The sequence below is a fragment of the Cnephaeus nilssonii genome, assembly GCF_951640355.1.
Source record: "Cnephaeus nilssonii genome assembly, chromosome: 1".
NCBI lineage: Eukaryota > Metazoa > Chordata > Mammalia > Chiroptera > Vespertilionidae > Cnephaeus > Cnephaeus nilssonii.
Window position 1 is genome coordinate 47264433 of NC_137072.1, and position 21197 is coordinate 47285629.

At 37.3% G+C, this 21197-nt stretch overlaps 1 protein-coding gene across 1 annotated transcript; it reads left to right on the forward strand.

Moving 5' to 3' along the window:
- Positions 1 to 221: 221 nt before the first annotated feature.
- Positions 222 to 20317, forward strand: CXXC4 (CXXC finger protein 4; the record flags this gene model as incomplete). The annotated part of the gene is given in 3 exon segments (XM_079770321.1): positions 222 to 587; positions 589 to 1308; positions 19990 to 20317. Coding segments are annotated over 3 exon segments (1131 nt in total). The 3' UTR covers positions 20035 to 20317.
- Positions 20318 to 21197: the final 880 nt, after the last annotated feature.

Genomic DNA, 21197 nt, shown 5'->3' on the forward strand with positions numbered 1-21197 from the left:
GCCCGGGAATTCGCCGTCTGTGGACATGCGCCCCAGAGAGGAATAGAGCAGCCCTCACCTTGCTCTCCCCACCCGGACCCACCTGCCCCTCCCGCCTCGACCCCCGCCCCCACACCACCATCACCCCCTTCCCTCCCCCTCACCTCGCCCCCTTTCCCAGCCAGGCGTCGGACCCGGCGGTCCCCACTTCCACCCTGCACCCCTTCTTCCCGCCCTGCACCATGAACACCAATGTCTGCGTGGAGCCCGGGCCGGGCCCGGAGGCCCCGGGCTTGCCCAAGGAGAGCCACCTGCCCGAGGGGGCCCTCAACAGCCTTGTGGATTACAACTCGGAGATGGAGCGCTACCGCTCCTTCGCCACCTCCTTCTACAAGACCAACGGGGGCGCCTTCCCGCAGGCGGCCAAGATCGCGCGCATCACCACCCCCATCTTCCCCAGCAGCGCCGCCGCCGCCGCGGCCGCCGCGCGCATCGGCATGTCCCCCTGGAACTGCGACAACGCGGCCACCGCCGCCGCCGCCACCGCCATGCTCTGGGGCAGCGGCGGGGGCGGGGGCGGCGGCGGGGGCGGGGGCGGCGGGGGCGGCGGCGGGGGGGGGCGGGGGCGGCAGGAAATCCTCCTCCGCCGCCGCCTCCTCCTCCGCCTCCTCCTCGGCGATCCTCCCCGCCGGCGGCGGCGGCGGCGGTGGTGGCGGCGGCGGCGGCGGCGGCGGCGGCGGTGGCGGCGGCGGCGGCGGCGGCGGCAGCAGGACCGGCATGCACCACCGAAACGACTCCCAGAGGCTGGGGAAAGCTGGCTGCGCGCCAGAGCCGTCGTTGCAAATGGCAAATACTAATTTCCTCTCCACCTTATCCCCCGAACACTGCAGACCTTTGGCGGGGGAATGCATGAACAAGCTCAAATGCGGCGCTGCTGAAGCAGAGATAATGAATCTCCCCGAGCGCGTGGGGACTTTTTCCGCTATCCCGGCTTTAGGGGGCATCTCATTACCTCCAGGGGTCATCGTCATGACAGCCCTTCACTCCCCCGCAGCAGCCTCAGCAGCCGTCACAGACAGTGCGTTTCAAATTGCCAATCTGGCAGACTGCCCGCAGAATCATTCCTCCTCCTCCTCGTCCTCCTCGGGGGGAGCTGGCGGAGCCAACCCGGCCAAGAAGAAGAGGAAAAGGTGTGGGGTCTGCGTGCCCTGCAAGAGGCTCATCAACTGTGGCGTCTGCAGCAGTTGCAGGAACCGCAAAACGGGACACCAGATCTGCAAATTTAGAAAATGTGAAGAGCTAAAGAAAAAACCTGGCACTTCGCTAGAGGTCAGAGGAGATGATTTCTTGTTTCCCAGTCTAGCCCCCTCCCTCCTTTCTCCCCTCTCCTCTCCCCTTCAGGGCTTCTTGTCTGGCTTCAAGATGCAGTACCCCTGCCCCGAAGCTTCATTCAGGTTGTGAGATACCATTGATTGGAGGTGGTGTGCGGAGGGCACGGCGTCACCACCTCCCCAGCTGCACTTCCTGTGGAACCGCCCTCCAGATGGGAAGGGCGTCCCTCCTCTTTATCTCGGGGGGGGGGGGGGGGGGAACCTAATGTAATTGGTTTGAAAAAGCAGAAGTTTCACATTCAGGATGGTAAAACATTTTCCTTGGTGGTTAAAATACCCCCTCCCCTTCTGATTATTTTTGAAAGCATCTCTGCCCAAAGGACTGGACACATCACATTCTATATACTTTTATTGGCTAGGAGAGGCTTACCAGTGGCCCAATTGTAACAGTGAGGACACGGTTTGTGGCACACAAGCCTATGTGCCCATTGAAACACACACACACACACACACACACACACACACACACACACACACACACACAGTAATCATGGAAGCTGAAATACTTGGATTCTAAAGGGGATTTTCTACCCGCTTCTAGAATAGTTCTTCTCTTCCACATGTTTCCCGTTTTATTTTCTGAAGATCTAGTATTTTTTGAGAAAGCTGAATACCACCTGCCATTTTTAAAGAGATGTTGATTTAGAATAAAGGAATACAATTAGTTCAAGTAATACAGGTGATCCTAATTTTACTTAAGAATTGTTTTACATAGCTTCCGAAAGAACTCAGTTACCAAAAGATACATGCTTTGGGCTCTGCTTTGGACAAAGTAACCATTTTGTGGCCACAGAATTGTTCTATGCACAAGCACAGTTTTGGTTGATACCCTATATGGTCCATAATAGTTTCCTTTTCCTAGATGTCCTTAAAAGAGACAATGTATTGATGATCACTAAATGTTAAATTAGACTTCTAGTTATGTTAAATACAAAGATTGATGTGTTTGGTGGAAACACATCTATGGTAACCTGACCAAAACAAACAGGGCGGAAATGGAAAACCACAGGTAAATGGTTTTGGCAGTATTTTTAGCAAAGAAATATGGACAAATAATCATAATTGGATTCTTGATGAATTTCACAGAGTAGATGGCTAGATGATCATATGAATATGAGACCAGGGGTGGTAAATTTAGCATTTGAGAGTATTCTGTGGGCTGGTTTGTAGGGTGATAGTGGCTCTCACAAGTTATCATCAGAAGGGCACCCACATGTTCTTTTAAAAAATTGTGAACACTGCTTAAAGGAGTTTTATCCACAAAGGACTGGTCTTTAAGAGAATGAAAGATAAGAGTTGGAGATTTTTGTTGCAGTTTGAACACAAATAAGATACAGATTTTTCAACAAAATTTTATTAATATAAAGTAAAGCAAAAAATACTTTGGGATTCCAAAAATAATCAGTATATATTGATAGGATTATTGATTGTGATTGGGTCCATCAAAATGTTGTATTTATTCCTCTTTGTATGAGTACTCATCTCTTTGTTGAAAGTTTGACTTTACTCCAGAGCAGTTTATTACATTTTCTTTGGCAACTCTGCTTCAGCAAAGAGAATAACAATGATTAAAATGCAGGTGCATGTCTTTTCTTAGGCCGCAAAAGATAGTTTTTAGCTTTTGAGTTCTCTTTTCTAGATCAATTTATTGTAACTTCTCTAGGTCTCTAAGGCCCATGGGAAATGAAAATTCAGTTCGTCCTGAAATTTCCTGTTAATCTGGTTGATAAGTATTACCTGGCTTTTCTTTTTCTTTTTGAATTATAGATAGTATCTAGAATTATAGATGCAGTGTTGCTGGTAGGCCTTGTCTTTATAGCTAGACCCATGGTGCTGCCTGCATGCCAATTTCGGGTATGTAGTTGATAGGACCAATGAGTAATTCTGATTCAATTAGTAAACAACCACTCCGTAGGAGCTTGATGTGAGTGCCAATAGGTTTTCTATACTAGTTGCTATGCTGATTTATCAGTCTAAACACATTTCATAAATTTCCTTTTTCTTCCTTTTGATAGTTTTCCCACAATCTTGTGATACCTTACGCATTTCAATCACATATTATTCCATAGTATTGCTTTTTCTTAGTGTTTAAAATCCAAGTGCTTGAAAGTTCTGTTGCTCTTCAGAAGGGGTGTGAGTGGGAGGGGAAACACAGTTCTCTCTTTGTAGAACTCTGAAGAAGTTTTCCTAACTATATACTCATCCCACCAGAGAATGGGTCATGGCTCAAGGCTAAGATTATTAGTGAAATGTTCTTTGTCAAAAAGAAAGGAAAAGAAGTTGTGAGGTTTTTGGTTTGTTTGTTTAATTGACTAAGATTCTATCGAGATCATTAATAAAAAGCAATGGTGGCATGATTGCCTTAAACACATGTGTAACCACATAGTTAGGGTTCTAGGAAACCAGCTGGCCACATGTCAGAGTGACAGGGTTCACATGGCTGAAGCAAAGCTGTGGCAGTGGTTGTGGGTTGGTGAAAAGTCCTCCTACTGGCCTGCTTCCCTCTCTCATTTGGTCCCTGTAAGTTCTCATCATCTGTGGAGACGTTTTAGAGACTGGATAGACACCCTAGCTGAGAATGGTGATTTGAGGATTTATTATGGATGCTACCTGTGGATTTCAGGAGTGAGTTCAGTAGTTAGTATTTGTTGGCTTTAAATTATGGACTCCAATTAATATGTGGATCTCATCATTACTTATATTCTTATTTATCCCTTCAAACCTCCTGTGCAATTCTTATATTTGACTTATTCTCATCCCAAAGATTGGAGGCATACTCAGATTTTCTGGGTGAGTAAACGGAAATGAAGGTACACTCACATGGTTGTTTTGGGATTCTTGCCCACATTTTTTAAAGCCTCCCACCTAGCATTCTTTTCAAAACTCTGTTTTATTTATTTCCACATTTTCTGCCTCGTCTCATGTTAAGAGCATCTTAATGCCTCAGAAATAGGCCTATTAAATCACCCCCTTAATATATTTCATATGATAACAATGCACACAAGACTAATTTAATTTTTTCTATGATATTGTGCACTATATATTTGCACGTAACACTATTCATTTAGTCAGTTAATATATTTAAAAATCATCCATCATTAATTATTTAAAGGAGTTTTTACAAATGCTGTATCCCCCTTATATGACAAAACGTGTTAAAAACTTGTATCCTAAGTGATCCATATTCCCAAATACTTTAAGAAACATGTGATTTCATATTATGATAGGTTGCATAATAGCACTTTGTGTCATACAAAGGTAATCTTCCAGTTTTTGTATTCACAGCAGTTCTATTTCTGACACTTAACTTTTTAAAAATATCCCAACCTGGTATGTATAGCTCAAGGGATAAAATTGTCCCATGGGCAACCCCAGCCTCTTAGGCCCTGAACATTGTTCAGGTGACATGATTGATCTCTGTGGGACAGCATTAGAGACCACACAGATCTGGTTTCTCTCCCATTAGCTGATTTATGGAATTACATTAGTAAGCAGAGCCTCGGGAGATTTCCCTGCCCCCACTCTTGGCTCTGCTGTGAGTTACACACACACTGGCTACCCAGGCTTCCCCTGTGTTGGTGGAGGGACTTGAAAGGGACACATTAGAATGAAGAGACTGAGGAACTGGAAAGTCAGGAAAAAGGACAATTACATTCTCCTTTTTTTCTCTTTAAGATTTATCTGCTGAATGTACAGGCCAACAATAACTTTCCATAAGTTCGGTTGAACTTCTAAGGGGTTTGGTGGAAAACATCCAGATACTGCCCCCAACTTGATAACTAAGAGTGTTTTAGGGGAGGAAGGACACATTTCGTATGTAGGCTAAGTTCTAAGAGCCCCAACCACATAAATGGCAATGGAGGAATTCTGGACCAAGCATTGTCTGCAGCTTGAACAGGAAGATGGCACCTACTTCCTGGAGAAACTCATCTGATGACCACAGTAAAAGAGGTGTGTCACTCAAACTCAGAGTCGGTGTAGTTAAATAATAAAAGAGTTGGTAACTGAACATGCCATAAATTTTTGAAGTTTGGTGACTTGAACCTGTTTATAGGTAAAATACAAATGTTTTACATCTTAAATGGAAACATCTAATTGTCATTTAGATCATAATTTAAAAATGAGGATTCAGTGTTCAGTTTAAAGAATCAAAAACATACCTGAATGAAAATATAAATGTGTGCTTTAATCTCAAAATGCAATTATGTAACTATCAAAGGGAAAGGAAAACTTTTCAATATATTTAAACAAAATAATAGTATATTGCCCTAACCGGTTTGGCGCAGTGGATAGAGCGACGGCCTGCAGACTCAAGGGTCCCAGGTTCGATTCCAGTCAAGGGCATGTACCTTGGTTGCAGGCACATCCCCAGTAGGGGGTATGCAAGGAGGCAGCTGATTGATATTTCTCTCTCTCTCTCTCCCTTCCTCTCTGTAAAAAATCAATAAAATATATTTAAAAAATAATAGTATAGTAGCACTAGAATGTAATAAAGAAATAAGACACCGAATTTCATATAGGATAAGGAAAAAGCACAGACAAGAGTAGCTTGGACTAAAGTAACAAAATAAATATAGTTGTAGCCAAGGTATGACTGTAATACAAGTTCGATGGAATTCTCTTCCCATCACCATGTTTAATATAAGGCAGTCAAAGTTGTTTTTAAAGAACCATACATTTTTTATAATTCCTAAATGAAAATAATACATCCACCTATCCAAATATCATGTAAATTATAAGGAATCTTTTGAATGTTAATTAAGAATAGTAAAATAAAAGCAGTTAAAATCCATTTTTAAATTATCCTATAAGAATGTTTGTTTGAAATTCAGTCATCATCAGACAAAATACAATCAGAAAGCCCATCAGAGCAATAAACAACAACAAACTGTAGACTTTAATCAGAGAAAAACACTTGGATATTTTAAATAAGAATGGAAATTGTATCTTAAGATGAGGGAAATAAAAGTTTCTTGATTTTTAAACATTTTTATGAGTAGATGATTGTATTGCTGCATATTTTGCTTAGTCTTAGCCAACTGTTTTCCTGGGTGAAAAGTTAAAAGTTCTGTATAGTCAGACTGACAGACTGGTAAATATAGGACAATTAATAAAAATAGTCTGTAAGACTAAATATTGAAAAGTATCCAAAAGAATGGACATTTCATCCATGTTTGCTGTGGCTTACCAGTTTGGAGACTGAAGATGTATATTGGGGTGACCCTGAAAACATTGGTAGAATATTCTTTATGGTTACAGAAGTAAAACATAAAACCATTTGGGTATTCCACAGAAATAAGTCGCAGTGTTTCGTAAACTGTTCTGAAATAATTGGTCCTCTTAGAACTTACTGTTCAACCTCAATAGGTCAGATAGTCTGAATATGTAGTTCACTTTATCAGAAGACAATTCATATTTTAAGAATGACAAAATGTCCTGCTATTCAATAAATTTCACAAGAGTAGATCTCTTCCATTTTTGACATTTATTTTTACTCAGATTATACAAAAATGCTAAAAACTCATTATATGTCATACAGCAGATAAAATGATTGAATTAAATAAAGTAATGGTTTGTTAAAAGTACCATGTAAACATACAAATTGGAGAAATGATGACTTCTCTTTTAGTTTTCCTCTTATTTTTTGATTGGCTTTTACAAAAGCAAAATTTGACCCAAAAGAATGGCAAAATCTTTCATTGTTATAAGTGTGATGTTCAGTCACTCATTAGAATATGAGATGACCTGGCTGGGGAAGCACAGCGCTCCAGAAAATATATTTTTTTACCAAAAAAGACCCACAAAAACTTGTTTTCAGAAAAGTTTTTTTTGTAATCAGGGGAAGTTTTGAGGATGCGTACATGTATAGTTTGGTTCCTTCAGTTGTGCAGTGGCGGTTCTGCTCCTTCTTAACATCCTTTTTCATCTAACATTATGCTATGCTCCTTAGGCGGTTCAAAATCTTGGGGGAGGGGCACACGAGTGGTTTTAGCCTTCAGTCATATCTTGTTCCATCACATGCAAACACCTGTCCTGAAATTGAATTATTCTGCAGGGTAATCGAAAAGCCTCCCTGCATTCGGCATCGTATGTTTTCTGTTGTTTATTGAGTTATGTTGCACCATACTTCAGAGGCGACAGCCATTTAATAATGTTGAAGACTTAGCTCTGCAGGGGCTAAAAGGATCCCAGCAGGCTTGTTAACTTCTACTCTAAAACATTATGAGAAATATTTTTTCCTCTGTGAAACTTCAGGGCTTTCTCTTAATTTATTTTAAGGGCACTAGATTCATAGCCAGGTATGAGAAGGAGCCTTAACATTTTTGGGGTTTCCCTATTTCTTAATATCTAACCCACCAATTTCACTTAAAAGAAAATGGCAAAGCAAACAATTACTTATTAAAAAACTAATACTAAAGATATATTTCTTTGGCTGATATATACAAAATATAAATTATAATCAGAAAATATTCCACTGGTTTCTTGGATTTTTATTTATTTACTAGAGGCCCGATGCATGAAATTCGTGCAAGGGGCTCGGCCCTCACAGCCCCAGCTTTGTCTGGAAGGTCATCCTGATGGCCGTTATGCTGTTTGGTCTAATTAGCATATTAGCTCTTTATTATATAGGATAATTAAAAAGTATATTTTTATTTACTTTTGGCCACATTTATGACAGGTTGTGGGAAGAGCCAGTAGTATCAAGTCAATTACCACTTGAACAATGTTATATACATCAGCAAACTTCTCTGACTTTATTTACTCACCTGTAAAATGGGGCTAATATCAGTGTACCTTACATCTTTTTAATATTGCATATAGGTTGTGTTCTTTGCATACTGAAAGAAGCTATGCAACTTCTTGTTCCTATTTTAAAGTCATCAATAAAAAGTAGAGTATAAAACAATTATATTTAGAAATAATTCAGTGCAATAACATGTTACTTAGAACAGGTAGAAAAAATAAAGCTCAGGTAGAGGATGGCATTTTCTGAACATTTGTCTTAATCATCCAGTTCACCAAAGATCTGGCTTGATTTCACTTGAAAAGAGATAAACTCAGTAAACAAGTTTTTCTGTTCTTACGTCTGTCAAATGCCCAGGAAAACTTCAAATTACCCAAGGTAGTCAGTGGACGTGGTGAGCCAGTTTAGATAAGTTAATGCCTTTCCTCTGTCCACCAAAGGCACACCACCACCATAAATTAGTAAAGCGCGCGCGCGCGCGCGTGTGTGTGTGTGTGTGTGTGTGTGTGTGTGTGTGTGTTTCACTTTATTAACTCAGTACCTTCATTTGGCTACTATTTTCTCTATCTGGACAGACACAAAGGATTATTCTAAATATGAATCAGTGAGTTTAAGAAAATCATTGTAAGGAACGAATGGTTAAATGCTTATCATGAGTTCTAGTTGGAGAACATATTTAACAAATACTGGAATAGTGTAGCGTTACTTTTGTTTTGGAAGATAAGTATGTGTGTAGGGGGAATAAAACAGGTAGACATACATTTTGAGATAACAAGTGAATGAAGTGACTATGTAGAGCTTTCTTTTTTATTTTTAATAAGAGAATAGTTATAAAATGAAGTTAGTGGGCAATAATAGAAAAGCCTGGTGGTTTTCTAGGAGAAATTTGTGATAAGCCCTAAAAGATTTGGAATATCAACCAAGACAGCATTGAAAACAAAAGAGAAAGGAATATTCAAGACAGGGAAGCAATGTGGTACATATTTAGAAGGAATATTGTCAAGATAAGATACAGAGAATGGAAACTGTAAAAACAAGGAAGATTTTCATGACTTGATCAGTTCATTTGGTTTGGGAGTCAGAGCCGAGGTTCAAGTTCAGTGGCATGGCAGCTGAATTAGAGCCAAGGAGAAACAGTTTGTGTTTTGGCTGACGTTATTTTCACTTATGCCTTTGAAACATTTAATAAAATAATTCTAAGGTGTAGCTAAAGCAGAATACATGCAATATGGGTGAAACATCGGATCTCTTTTAGAGCTCATCTGCATCTGAATATCTAAATTAATATTTCCAAAGACATTTTGAAGAAAGTGAAGAAAGTGCCATACTATGGGAAAAACTGTGATGAAAGTGCGGTTTCTTGCTCAAGGACTTAAAAACAACCTGGATGATTGATAATGTCAAAAGAAGAGAGATCAAGTAGAATGACAAGAGAAAGGGCTGTGTATTTATAGATCAGGAAGAGTCATGGGCATTTCTGTGTATTTCATCAAATCTGGTGAGTTCCAAAGAGGATATATTTTCTCCAAAACTTTACATAGTGAAAAGAGATGAAATACATTTCTAAAAGAATAGACTATGTAAACTTAATTGTGTGGAAATGATGGTTCTGAGTGATGGTAAATCAATGGCAGAAGAATGCCTATTGGGGAAAGGCCTATCTATGGGAAATGTTCTTGTTTATAATAAGGTTAAATGATATCAGTGATGGTTTTAATGGAGTCAAGAAGAAGGAAAAGAGATAAAATTCTCAGTTGTATGTATATGGATGAGACGTGAGCAGATGTGGAAACTCCTAGTAAACATTAAATACTTTGTTTGCTCTAATGTTTATTCATGAAAAACAAAAACTGGCCTTTTCCATCCCAATGGAAATGCATATTGGATATTTTATATAAGGCTGCTATATATAGAGTTAAATTCATTATGAAGCGGAGTGGTTTTGGATTTTCCTCACGGTGATTCTTTTCACATAAGTATGTTATTTATATGGCATGGAGCTGTGTTTTTCAAACTCCAGGTGACAGCACATTAGTGGTCCATGAAACCAGTGTGTGTTGTTTACCACCAGGATTTTTGTAAAGTAGACTAGAATAGAGCAGGACAGAAAATATGAGTGTGTCACATATAGTAAGAGTACATATTGTTAAACTTCTGTTTCAGTTATGTATGTATCCGTAAATGTGTGTGCATGCATGTGCTAGGCTGCTATGTCAAATGTATTTCTAACTGTTGGTTGCAGTCAAAAGCGTTTGAAAAACACTAGTTTAGTGACAGCAACAACACTATCAAACAAGTCTGTAGTGAGGAAAGAAATTATATTTGTGAATGGAACAATGTTCACAAGATAAAGAGTAACATTTAAATGCGTTTCTATAAATAGTGTGTCTTTACTGTGCCTAAGCAGATCTGTACCTTTTCTGTGTATTTATGAATACACTAGGGGCCTGATGCATGAAATTCGTGCAAGGGGCTCGGCCCTCGCAGCCCCGGGCCCCACCCCCCGCCCACTGGTCATTCTGGAAGGTCATTCCACCATCAGGTCTATTTAGCATATTAGCTCTTTATTATATAGGATGACATGTTACCAAGCATGTGGTAAGCCATTGATCAATTCAATTTAACAAATCCTTAGGTAGGGACTGTTAATTTCTAAGACATGTTGTAAATGTTGTGGATAAAAACACACAAACACATGTACTGCTTTTCTTCAATATCCATATAAATTTCCTAACTCTATATCTTATTTCATCCAAGATACTTAGGATCTTAATTCTCAGTCCAAGAAATGGACACACTAAAAATGATAAAATTGAATTTAAAAATATTTTGGCAGCATCTCACACCTATTTAAAAATCTTGGGATTTCTTGATTCATCCCTAGCTTGGTTCTTCCCGAGACTCAGATAAGAAATACAAACTGTTCCTATGATCTCTACTTGGCTACATCATGTGGTTATGTAGTATTCCAGAATTTTTTTAGGAATAAGAAAAAAATACTTGCCTTAAACATTTGAACATACTGAGAATCTACAGAGTGACTTGTTATTTCAAACATATTTTACAGAATACTGGAAACCCTTGTTTGACTTGAATAAGAAAAAGAGCCATATTGAAAGAGAGAAGTAAAGGAATAAAGGGAAAAAAAAAAGAGAGGGAGGGAGGATGGAGAAATGGTGGGTGGGTAGGCAGACCATAGTGTTACTGATTAAAAGGAAATCAGTAGGAACCTGTGGCAGGAAGGATTATTATGGTCAAGTTCATTTTCTTGTGTCTGATTTAAATAAAAAAATAGTGGAAATGGTTAATGTCTCACAATTTTTGGAAAGATGTCATGCTTCTGGGTATAGACCCACTAGAATCATTTAGCATTGTTTTTATTTACCAAAGTCGGGGGTGGGGGGGGAGAGAGATAGTTTCAGAGAAACTAGTGCTTTTTCTTTTCTTTGAATTTTATTTTAAGAGTAATTCTTTCAAGCCTGCAATTAGAAACATAGAAAGGCCAAGATGGGAAACACAAAATTAATGATGGCATTTAGGGAGACAGAGGCTACCCAGCATCCATAAGCAACTAATTGTTCAAAAGTAATATAATTTTTAAATGATTTTAAGGAGAACTTCCTGAAAAATACAGAATTGCACCTATAGAAAAGACTCCAGAAAAAAAGGGACAAAAGAATAGTAACCACGATATCTTATAAATCCCATGCCTGAAACAAAGTTAGGCTTATTAATTTACTTTCCTGGTTTATGGGGAGGAGACTGTGTCTGCACAAAGATGGAGAACATAATACTTACAGAAAAAGTAGTTCATGCAAATTCCCTGAGGAGAAATTTGAATCTAAGTACTTGAGTCTTGCTGATGTCATGGTAGTGGACAATGCTTAAGAGTGAATATCCTCTTAATGAGACAGATTATCCAAAATATGTTTCTAAAGATCTAAGTAATGTATAATAACTTGATAAAATGAAATTCTAATAATTGTTGACTCTATACCTTTTACTTTTATTATTTCAGAAGAATATTAAGGAGAGAGATTAAAAAGTCGGAGTGGTTGTGAATTTGAACAATTCATTCAGACAGCAATTGCAGTTATTAAAAAACTTTTAAAGAGGAAATAATTCAAAAGCTACATATTATTTTCAGAAGTATAGTCATAACCACATACATTATTTTCTGAAATGTTTGAAATTTTCTCTAAATTCTTCTGAGTAATTGATGGATATGAAACATGCTTTGGTTTCTAGGCTGGGTCTATCTCAGTATTTGGGTTTTTGTCAAAGAAGATTCTGAACCAAATGAAGTTCAATGGCTGTATCCAAATGTTACAGAGCTTACCTTAAGAGAACATTAAACCTATGTCCACTTGTTAGATAATACAGAAAAATGAATATTTAAAAAATTCTCAGATCAAAGTGAAACACCATAATTTGAATTGTTCTTATAGAGGCTAGGTCTAACTATTGTGTTTTACTTGAATATAAGTTAGAGGTTGTCCAAATCATAGTTTTAAAAAATCACTTCTTAATATTTTAATTGATTTTTTGAGAGGGGGGTTGGTGAGAGAGAAACATTTATTGGTTGTCTCCCACACCAGCCTGGTCCTGAGATCAAACCTGCAACTTGGGTATGTGCCCTGACCAGGATAGAACTGGCCCACCTTTTGGTGTAGGGGACAACACTCCAACCAGCTGAGCCACACTGGCTAGGGCACTTAATATTGTTTAAATCTCCTCCTATTTCCTCACATTTTATATGAATCTTTTTCTCTTCAATAAAAAACAGGAAAGTTCACTGCCTGCTTCAGAATTAACCAAAATATTTCAAAATTATTCAACAATGTGCTCATGAAAAGAATGTTTTTGTTTTTCAATAGCTGACTTTCAGTAATCTCACCTAAACTTATTGTTGTATTCAACAGGAATTAATAAGGAGACTTTGAGGGGAGATATATTTATTTAACTTGTGTCTCGGCAGTGCATGTGTGTGTGTGTGTGTGTGTGTGTGTGTGTGTGTGTATTCAGATGTATTTATTTATTTTTTAATACATTTTATTGATTTCAGAGAGGAAAGGAGAGGGAGAGAGAGATAGAAACATCAATGATGAGAGAGAATCATTGATCAGCTGACTCCTGCACGATTCCCACTGGGGGTCGAGCCCACAACCCAGGCATGTGCCCTTGACTGGAATCAAACATGGGACCCCTCAGCCGCAGGCCGATGCTCTATTCACTGAGCCAAACCAGCTAGGGCCAGATTTATTTATAATGTAACCATCTATATTTATGTATATTCATAAATGACATATAAACAGATACAAATGAAATTAACTTTAGATATTTTTAATCATCCTTGACAGTATAGTATGGATTTCATTAGCCTAAATTTTGCTCTTTAAATCTCAATTTTACTTTTAATTTCCTTTCACACTCCTTCTTATACATAAGGTTAAAAATTATTTTTAAAATAATTTTTCAAAAACGCCTTTTTAATTTGTGGGTCATTGAAATAAATTCTTTTTTTTGCAGGTACCATTCTATTATGTTTTTATTTTTGTAAGTCCAAGAACATTTTAATCACTAAACTACCTACTTATAATACAGTATATTTACCTATTTCTTGGAATGATGTGGTTTGGAGTGTTTTTACCAAAATTAACTGAAATATAATTATATTTGAAGTAATCAAGAGACTTGCCTAAATAAAGTAGTTACCTTTGATACTAGGGCCAAAAGTGAATGCCTTTCCTGGTCACTACTTGATGAGTGTGAATCATGATGTTAATTCAGCTGTTACTCTCCTTCCTGCTGACTCGCTCCTACCCCATCCACAAATTCCCTTTGGACAGTTGATTTCCTAACCAGCTCTCCTGTCATATTGACTTGACTTAGTACCTGAGCAACATAATATATAAACTCATCTTTCCATTTATCGAAGTTAGCCGGGCTTCCCTTCTAAAGCCCTGCTATCACGGTCTAAAGTCATGCCATCGCAGTGGGAGGGTGGCAGTGTTCCTGAAGGATGGGGAGGAAGAGCCCTCTTAGTCCCAAGGCCGTAGCAAGAGCCACAGCCCACAGAGAATCGATGCTAACGAAAAAGCTATCTCCAGTTTTCCACCATGAATCAGAGGAACCCTGGCCACAACTGTCAATTTGGAAATCAAAAAAGAAAAATACTCCTTATAATCATATTTAAGGCCCACTAAAATCGGGTCATAAAATTATCCAGTTACTTATTTGGTGCCTTCCTCCTTTTAAAGAGGGGTCGAACATCCCAATTACTGGTAATATTGATAGGTGTTTTTTAGTTTACATATGGATAATGGCTAAAATAAGATGTAAGTATACCAGTCTTATACAGCTTATATGAGAAGTGAATCTGAATTATGAGAAAAGTTAAACTGATATATATAATACATATATATACTGTATATGTATAATACATATATATTACAGCAGAAAGGAAGGAGAAAGTAAGTTAGATATAATTTTAAAAGTGAAAATAGTGTATATATACATCAACCCACATATTTTTAAATTAAGGTATTAAAATATAAAGTTGCTTTTGAATATAATAGTAAACTACTGCACTGTGAGATTATCATCTATCATAAATTGTCTCTCACACTTACTGACCTATGCTCTATCTGTGCTTGCTAATAATTCTGTTGTAGTTGCTGGATTATGATTTTTTAATATACTATTTATAAATAGGATATGGAAAAATATTTCTGCTAAAACCATTTTGGGGCATTTCTCACATTTGCTAGGTATCATTTTAGACCAATTAATTATCCAAAGATTTGTATTCACATGCATGTGTGTGTGTGTATTTACATTCAGCCAGGCAGGTTTTGAAATTTTGTCAGTAAAAACGTTAACCTACATAACTTGATATTTTAGCATTGTTGTGAATTAAATCATGAAAAAATATTTTTTTTCCCACCACCCGGGATTCTTTTCCTTTTGTTCATCTTAAAAATCCAAAAGTTTGAAGCAAATATAATCAAATATCTAAAAGCAAACAATAGGACTTACTATTATATTTTGTCATATCGATTCAGATACTTTTTATTGCAACATTCAGTGGTTCATTAAGGTTTTCAAACCCTAACATGAAGAGGTAAAACAAATGCAGTGGGTGTTTCCAATTCCAAGGCCTTGGATGTCCAAGAGTTTAAAAACTTATAGTGGAACTCCTCATAGTGAGAACAATATTTCAAATATAGTGGAACTCCTCATAGTGAGAACAGTATTTCAAAATAGTTTATAAGAGGCTACATTGGCTAAGTACAGTTTCAAATCGCTTTGCTTTTGGTTAGATAAGCATCATTATATATGGGAATCAGAAAATTATTAGATGACATATTTCTTTTATTAATAAAAAATGGGATTGAAGAAGCTTATTCTTTGAATAGTATAAGAATATTGGTACCTTAAAATACTGACATCCGTGTGGAAATCCCTGCATTAGAGACATTGTGTTTCACAGTAGAATTCTGAAGGCATAGGGAAATCATTGAGACTTTTGGATTTCAAAGTGTACTAGTATGAGTGAATATAAAGATACATTTAACTTTAGTTACAGAATTTGCTACTATCATAATTATTATCTCAATTTATTACATGCATCCTGAAGTAAATTTTAACATTGAGTTGTTTTTTGAAAACTCATGTCTAGCTCTATTAAAAATAATTCATTTTATTGTGTCCAGAATACTGCTACATTTTACATATTGTATCTAGATAGGAATAGCCAATCCAATATATTTCATATATACAAAGTTGGAGATACTCCACATTCACTTTTTAGGAGGTAAGTTTTTATTAAACTTGATATATTTTTAACAAGAGGATGTAAAGCCCTGATCAGCCAGAAGATACTATAGGCCCCGTGACTGCTTAGCAGGCATAAGAAAGAAAGAAAGGAAGGAAGAAAGAAAGAAAGAAGGAAGGAAGGAAGGAAGGAAGGAAGGAAGGAAGGAAGGAAGGAAGGAAGGAAGGAAGGAAGGAAGGAAGGAAGGGAAAGGAAGGAAGGAAGGAAGGAAGGAAGGAAGGAAGGAAGGAAGGAAGGAAGGAAGGAAGGAAGGGAAAGGAAGGAAGGAAGGAATGAAGGAAGGAAGGAAGGAAGGAAGGAAGGAAGGAAGGAAGGAAGGAAGGGAGGAAGGAAGGAAAGAAGGAAGGAAGGAAGGGAAAGGAAGGAAGGAAGGAAGGAAGGAAGGAAGGAAGGAAGGAAGGAAGGAAGGAAGGAAGGAAGGAAGGGAAGAAGGAAGGAAGGAAAAGAAACATGCTTAATCCTTAAAGTGCCAGCTTTTGGGAATCTTATCTATTTTATGTCGTTTAATTATTTCTTTATTGCTAGTTTGATGAAAATCAAACCGAATTACATTTCTTCCAGGGACATGGATATGTATGCTTTTTTTTTTCTTTATAAAAGTAAATGTAAAATGTGCTGGACTTGGATTATATCATTCTTCTATTCACAGAAATGTGCTGGCTTTTTAAGGTTATTTAGGAGGGAAACAGAAGGCATTCACGTCAGCTTGAAGGTCATTTCATATCTGGCTCATATAGGGATGAATTCTCTGGAACACGATGCTTTACAGCAGAACCGGAAAGAGAAAGGGGGGCTGCAGACGGCTCCCCAGGCCTCCTGGGAGCAAGACTGCTGTTCGTCAGTGTTTGCACCTGCATGAGCAGTGAAGGCTGCCTTGAACAATGCCCATCAACTCAATTCTATTCTTTACCTCCCGCCCCCTTCCCTTCCTGGGGAATCTGGCTTTCCTGTCACTCAGGATAACGATTTCCTGCAAGCATCACTGAGATCCAGAAAGTCACTGTAATCTCATCAAGAGTGTGATTCCCCAGCTGGGACTCTTGAATTTATATAACCCAAAGGTAGCTAGCTGGCCGGGGTGCATAATCCCCCGCGTCGGTCCCCAGAGCTCCCACACCATTTAAAATGGAAGTCCTCTGATAAAGACGACCTCATCAGCTGACAAAATTAGAGAAGATATATCCCCAAATTACTACAATCAGAAAGCTGTAATTTAACCCAAGATGTTGCCTGATGTTAACCTTATATATGACAGTGTTGCTTCACCCATCCTGAAAAGAACTTAGTCCAGCCCTAACATAAGTTTCCAATGAGCCCAGTAAAATTTGGGCAGGAGATTGGCTCTGCATCCTGTGTTTTGTGGCCTATGGCACACTAAGGAGCTTTGTTACTTTTTATTAGTAAAACTGCTAGAGATCCACCACTTCAAGTTTCTGGTGCATGCCTTGAAAATTTGTTCTAAATGGTGCCCACCTCATCCTTTTTAGGCTTTATGACCTCAATCAAAGATATTAATATAAGAGAGAAATAATATTTAAGAGAAGTTTCCCTGCTTATCTTCCTCCTTTCCCGGGAGCAGTGGGTTGTCCATATCTTTACGTAGAGATGTGTGCTGGTCTCAACGTATGCACAGTAATATGCCCACACCACGGAGCTGTTTGTGACAGATCATGTTAGTGTAGAAAACCAGCTCTCTGCTTCTCCCATTGCATTATCTAATTTTTGTGCTAACAAGCATTGATTGAGGAGTGCTTATCTCTTTTCTCACAACATTGACCTTTGAGCCCAGGTGGCATTTTATAAAGCTGTCTGTTTAAAAACATTATAAATAACTGCGTAGTGGAAAGGGTCACAGGCAGAGCAAAGAGCTGGAAAAGAAATTTAAAAATATCTAAGACATAAGGAGTTCACCTCATTAAAAAAATGTATTCCATGTATTTTTTGTTTATCTTCATAAACATATGTTTACAAGATCCAAAATTATATAAGCATATATTTACAATCTTGTTTCCAGTTGGCATCCGAGAGTAGGTTGGCATCTCTATGTCATATACTATACATGTAAATGTGAATATATATGAATATAAATGCACATGTTTTATTTTTCACATGTGAATCTGTAATTGCATGGATATGCTTGGATCTAACTTGTTAAAAATGACTACATTTATATAAGTCTGCATACATAAATAAAATTTATTCTTAGTTGGCATCAGGCAGCAAGTTAGCATCTGTTACAAACGAAGTTTGCATTTACTGTGTGTGTGTGTGTGTGTGTGTGTGTGTGTGTGTGTGTGTGAAGCATAAATATTAGAATGAATATATTGTTTCTTATTCATAGTCCCTTTAATAATGATTAAGTGCATGTAGGAGCATTTATCATTATTACATTTATCATTCAAAAGTAAAGCTTAGAAAGCAGTAAAGAGGTTTTTTTCTCAAAAACCAAGCAACGAATACATCTCCAGGTATGCCCAGTGACCTGAAGAGAAGGAAACAGATGAAACCATAAGGAGTGGGGAGTAAAATATTAGTAAGATAAGTAGCATTTTTGTGGGAGCAACAACCTTTTAGTTTGTACTTTCAGAAAATACTTCACAAGTTAAATATTTTTGTTTATATGTATATATCTATATGCAAATTGGAATTAGATACCATTAGTTGGTTCTTACCACATTCATGTTGAAATTTATTGTGTTGGCTATGAGGACAGTTTATAAAAAAATATGTTAAGTACAGATAGTGAAAACAGTTTTGCTTTCCAAAATGGTTGTTTTATATATTTAAATTTCAATTGACATCTTGATCAATTAGTACACTTTTATTTTTAGATGACATTACTACAGTAGGACTGTATCAATCAAATAAGGCAGGTATGAGAAAGTAAATAAAAGCTAACAAGTTATCAAAAAGTATTTGTGGTAGGACTTTTTATGTATTTTCTGAAATATGAAATTCAAGTATTATTAACACTGTATGTTAACACTCTATAAGGTGTGTGTACATGTTCTTCTATACTAATTCAATATTTTTGTAACAATCAATATACAATTAATTTAGTTATTTATCCTCAGCAGCCATCTTATAGTCTGCACAGGCTGGTTGGACTAGTTTAACAAGGAATAAAATGAACTCTCATTTGCCCTTATGAGAAAATTTAGCCTTAACTTGTTTCTTATGTACCTTCAATATGTACCTATGGATTCTGTTTTATAAAAAAGAGTGTGGCATTATGTATTGCTATAATGTTAATATATAGAGGAAAATTCAATAGCTTAACTACCATTGAATAAAAAACCCCCATTGTAACTATTAACTTTTTGTTGAAACAGTTGCTCAAACTTTTGGTGTTAGCTTATTATTCCTTTGGAATATGGTAGTATTTTTATGGTACAAAAGGGTAGTTATGGTCCATTGAGAATCATTGGTTAGTATAAGTTTGTTTCATATAGATGATATTAATTTATTGAATATGCAGACTTACTTTAAAAGAGTGATATATTTTGTCAGTCTAGTTCTGATTAGATTATCTGTAGGAATATTCCACATTGATAGTTGTTAAGTGATAGAAGTAATATTTATGTAATATTTATTGTAGTCTTGTCATAAAAGAAGTTCTCCAGAACAAAAACAAATTACTTCACTGAGTTCTAAATATTGGTCTTACAGAGGGTGCATGTGTATGTAGCAGGTACAGATTTTAAAGACACCTGCTAGCTGGTCCTCCTATTATTGATTAATGGCATGAGCCATCCCATTTATTCTAATGGCTATCCCTGTTCTACACTGTGTTTCCTCTATTTTTAGACCAATGAGTTTTAATCATTACATTTAGTAAGTTAGCATTAGATTCAATACTCTAATGTTTGTAGTGTTCTAAGCTTGATCATTTATTTTTTATTAAATGTTGAAATATACAAGTCATTATGTTGTACCTTATTGACTAAAACTGTTGCTGAAGAATAAAGGAGAAAATTCTAATTTTATATTGGCATAGAAAGTAAGCTTAACGTGTTTTCTTGCTCTTTTTTTTATAGAGAACACCTGTTCCCAGCGCCGAAGCATTCCGATGGTTCTTTTAAAGCAGTAGTATATCTTATTTTCAAGGCATTTGGAAGTGAAGGGCAAACTAATGTCTTGTTTTAAGAAACTGCTTAGTCCACCACTGAAGAAAATATCCAGATATTATTTTCATTTTATGTATAGGGGTTTCTTCAAAAAAAAAAAAAAAAAGGAAAAGAAAAGAAAAAAAGACATATCAAAATAATCTGGGAGCTTGGGGAATTGGCCAGTCTGTTTACTTTGGATACACTGATTCTTTGATGTAATTTAGCTATCCTAGTGAAGTTGTTGTCTATTTTGAAAGTGGCTGTAAAAAATAAGTTTGGGTAAACCCCTGCTGTAAAATCATGTATCTTTGCAAAGTACATATCTATACTTCATTTTCAAATATATGTGTTTCAGTACTGTAAACTGTACAGATAGCAGCTTGTATTTTGTGTGTTTAGACACAAGGAGACAATCACGTCTGAGCATCTATGGAGATTAACAGTTTGTACACAACAGTATGGTTCTGCGAGTTAAATCTGGAGCAATAAATTTTAGCTTTAAATATTTTTTGCCAGTTGTTTCTAGAAGCAGCAACAGCAGTGGCATGTTTTGCCATGCATCTTTCGGTAGAGACTTGACGCCAAGTTTCACAAGAGGAAAAGATGATGGTGCATCCGGCAATTACCTGCAGTTGTATTGTTATAGGAGGGAAGATGTGATGAAAGTTTCAATTAATCTTTTGAGCACTATATTAGAGTAGTGGTTATGCACTTGCATTGCTTACAAACGAGCTGTACAGAAGGGTATACCTCCCAAATACTTAGTGTAGTTGACTTGTCTTGGGTTGCACTGTACGGCGGAGTACCCTGAGTAGTTGGAATATGCAGAATCAGTTGTATAAATTTTTTTAAACAGTGTTTTCTAGGACACAGAATAAAGCATCAGATCGTAGGGGGAGAAATCCATGACTGAGTTTTTTTACTAGCCCAGCATGGGCTGTATTTTTTGTTTGTTTATTTTTTGCCTTATTATTATTATTTTTTTTTTGGTAGGAAAAATAAACACTGAATAATAAAATGTATCCAAATGTTTTAATTCCATGTATGATATTAAATGGGTAGTTTTGTTTTACATTCTGAACATATCAAAGCTTCTGCCTTGAGACATGGCTAGGTATATTTTTAAGTAAAAAGCG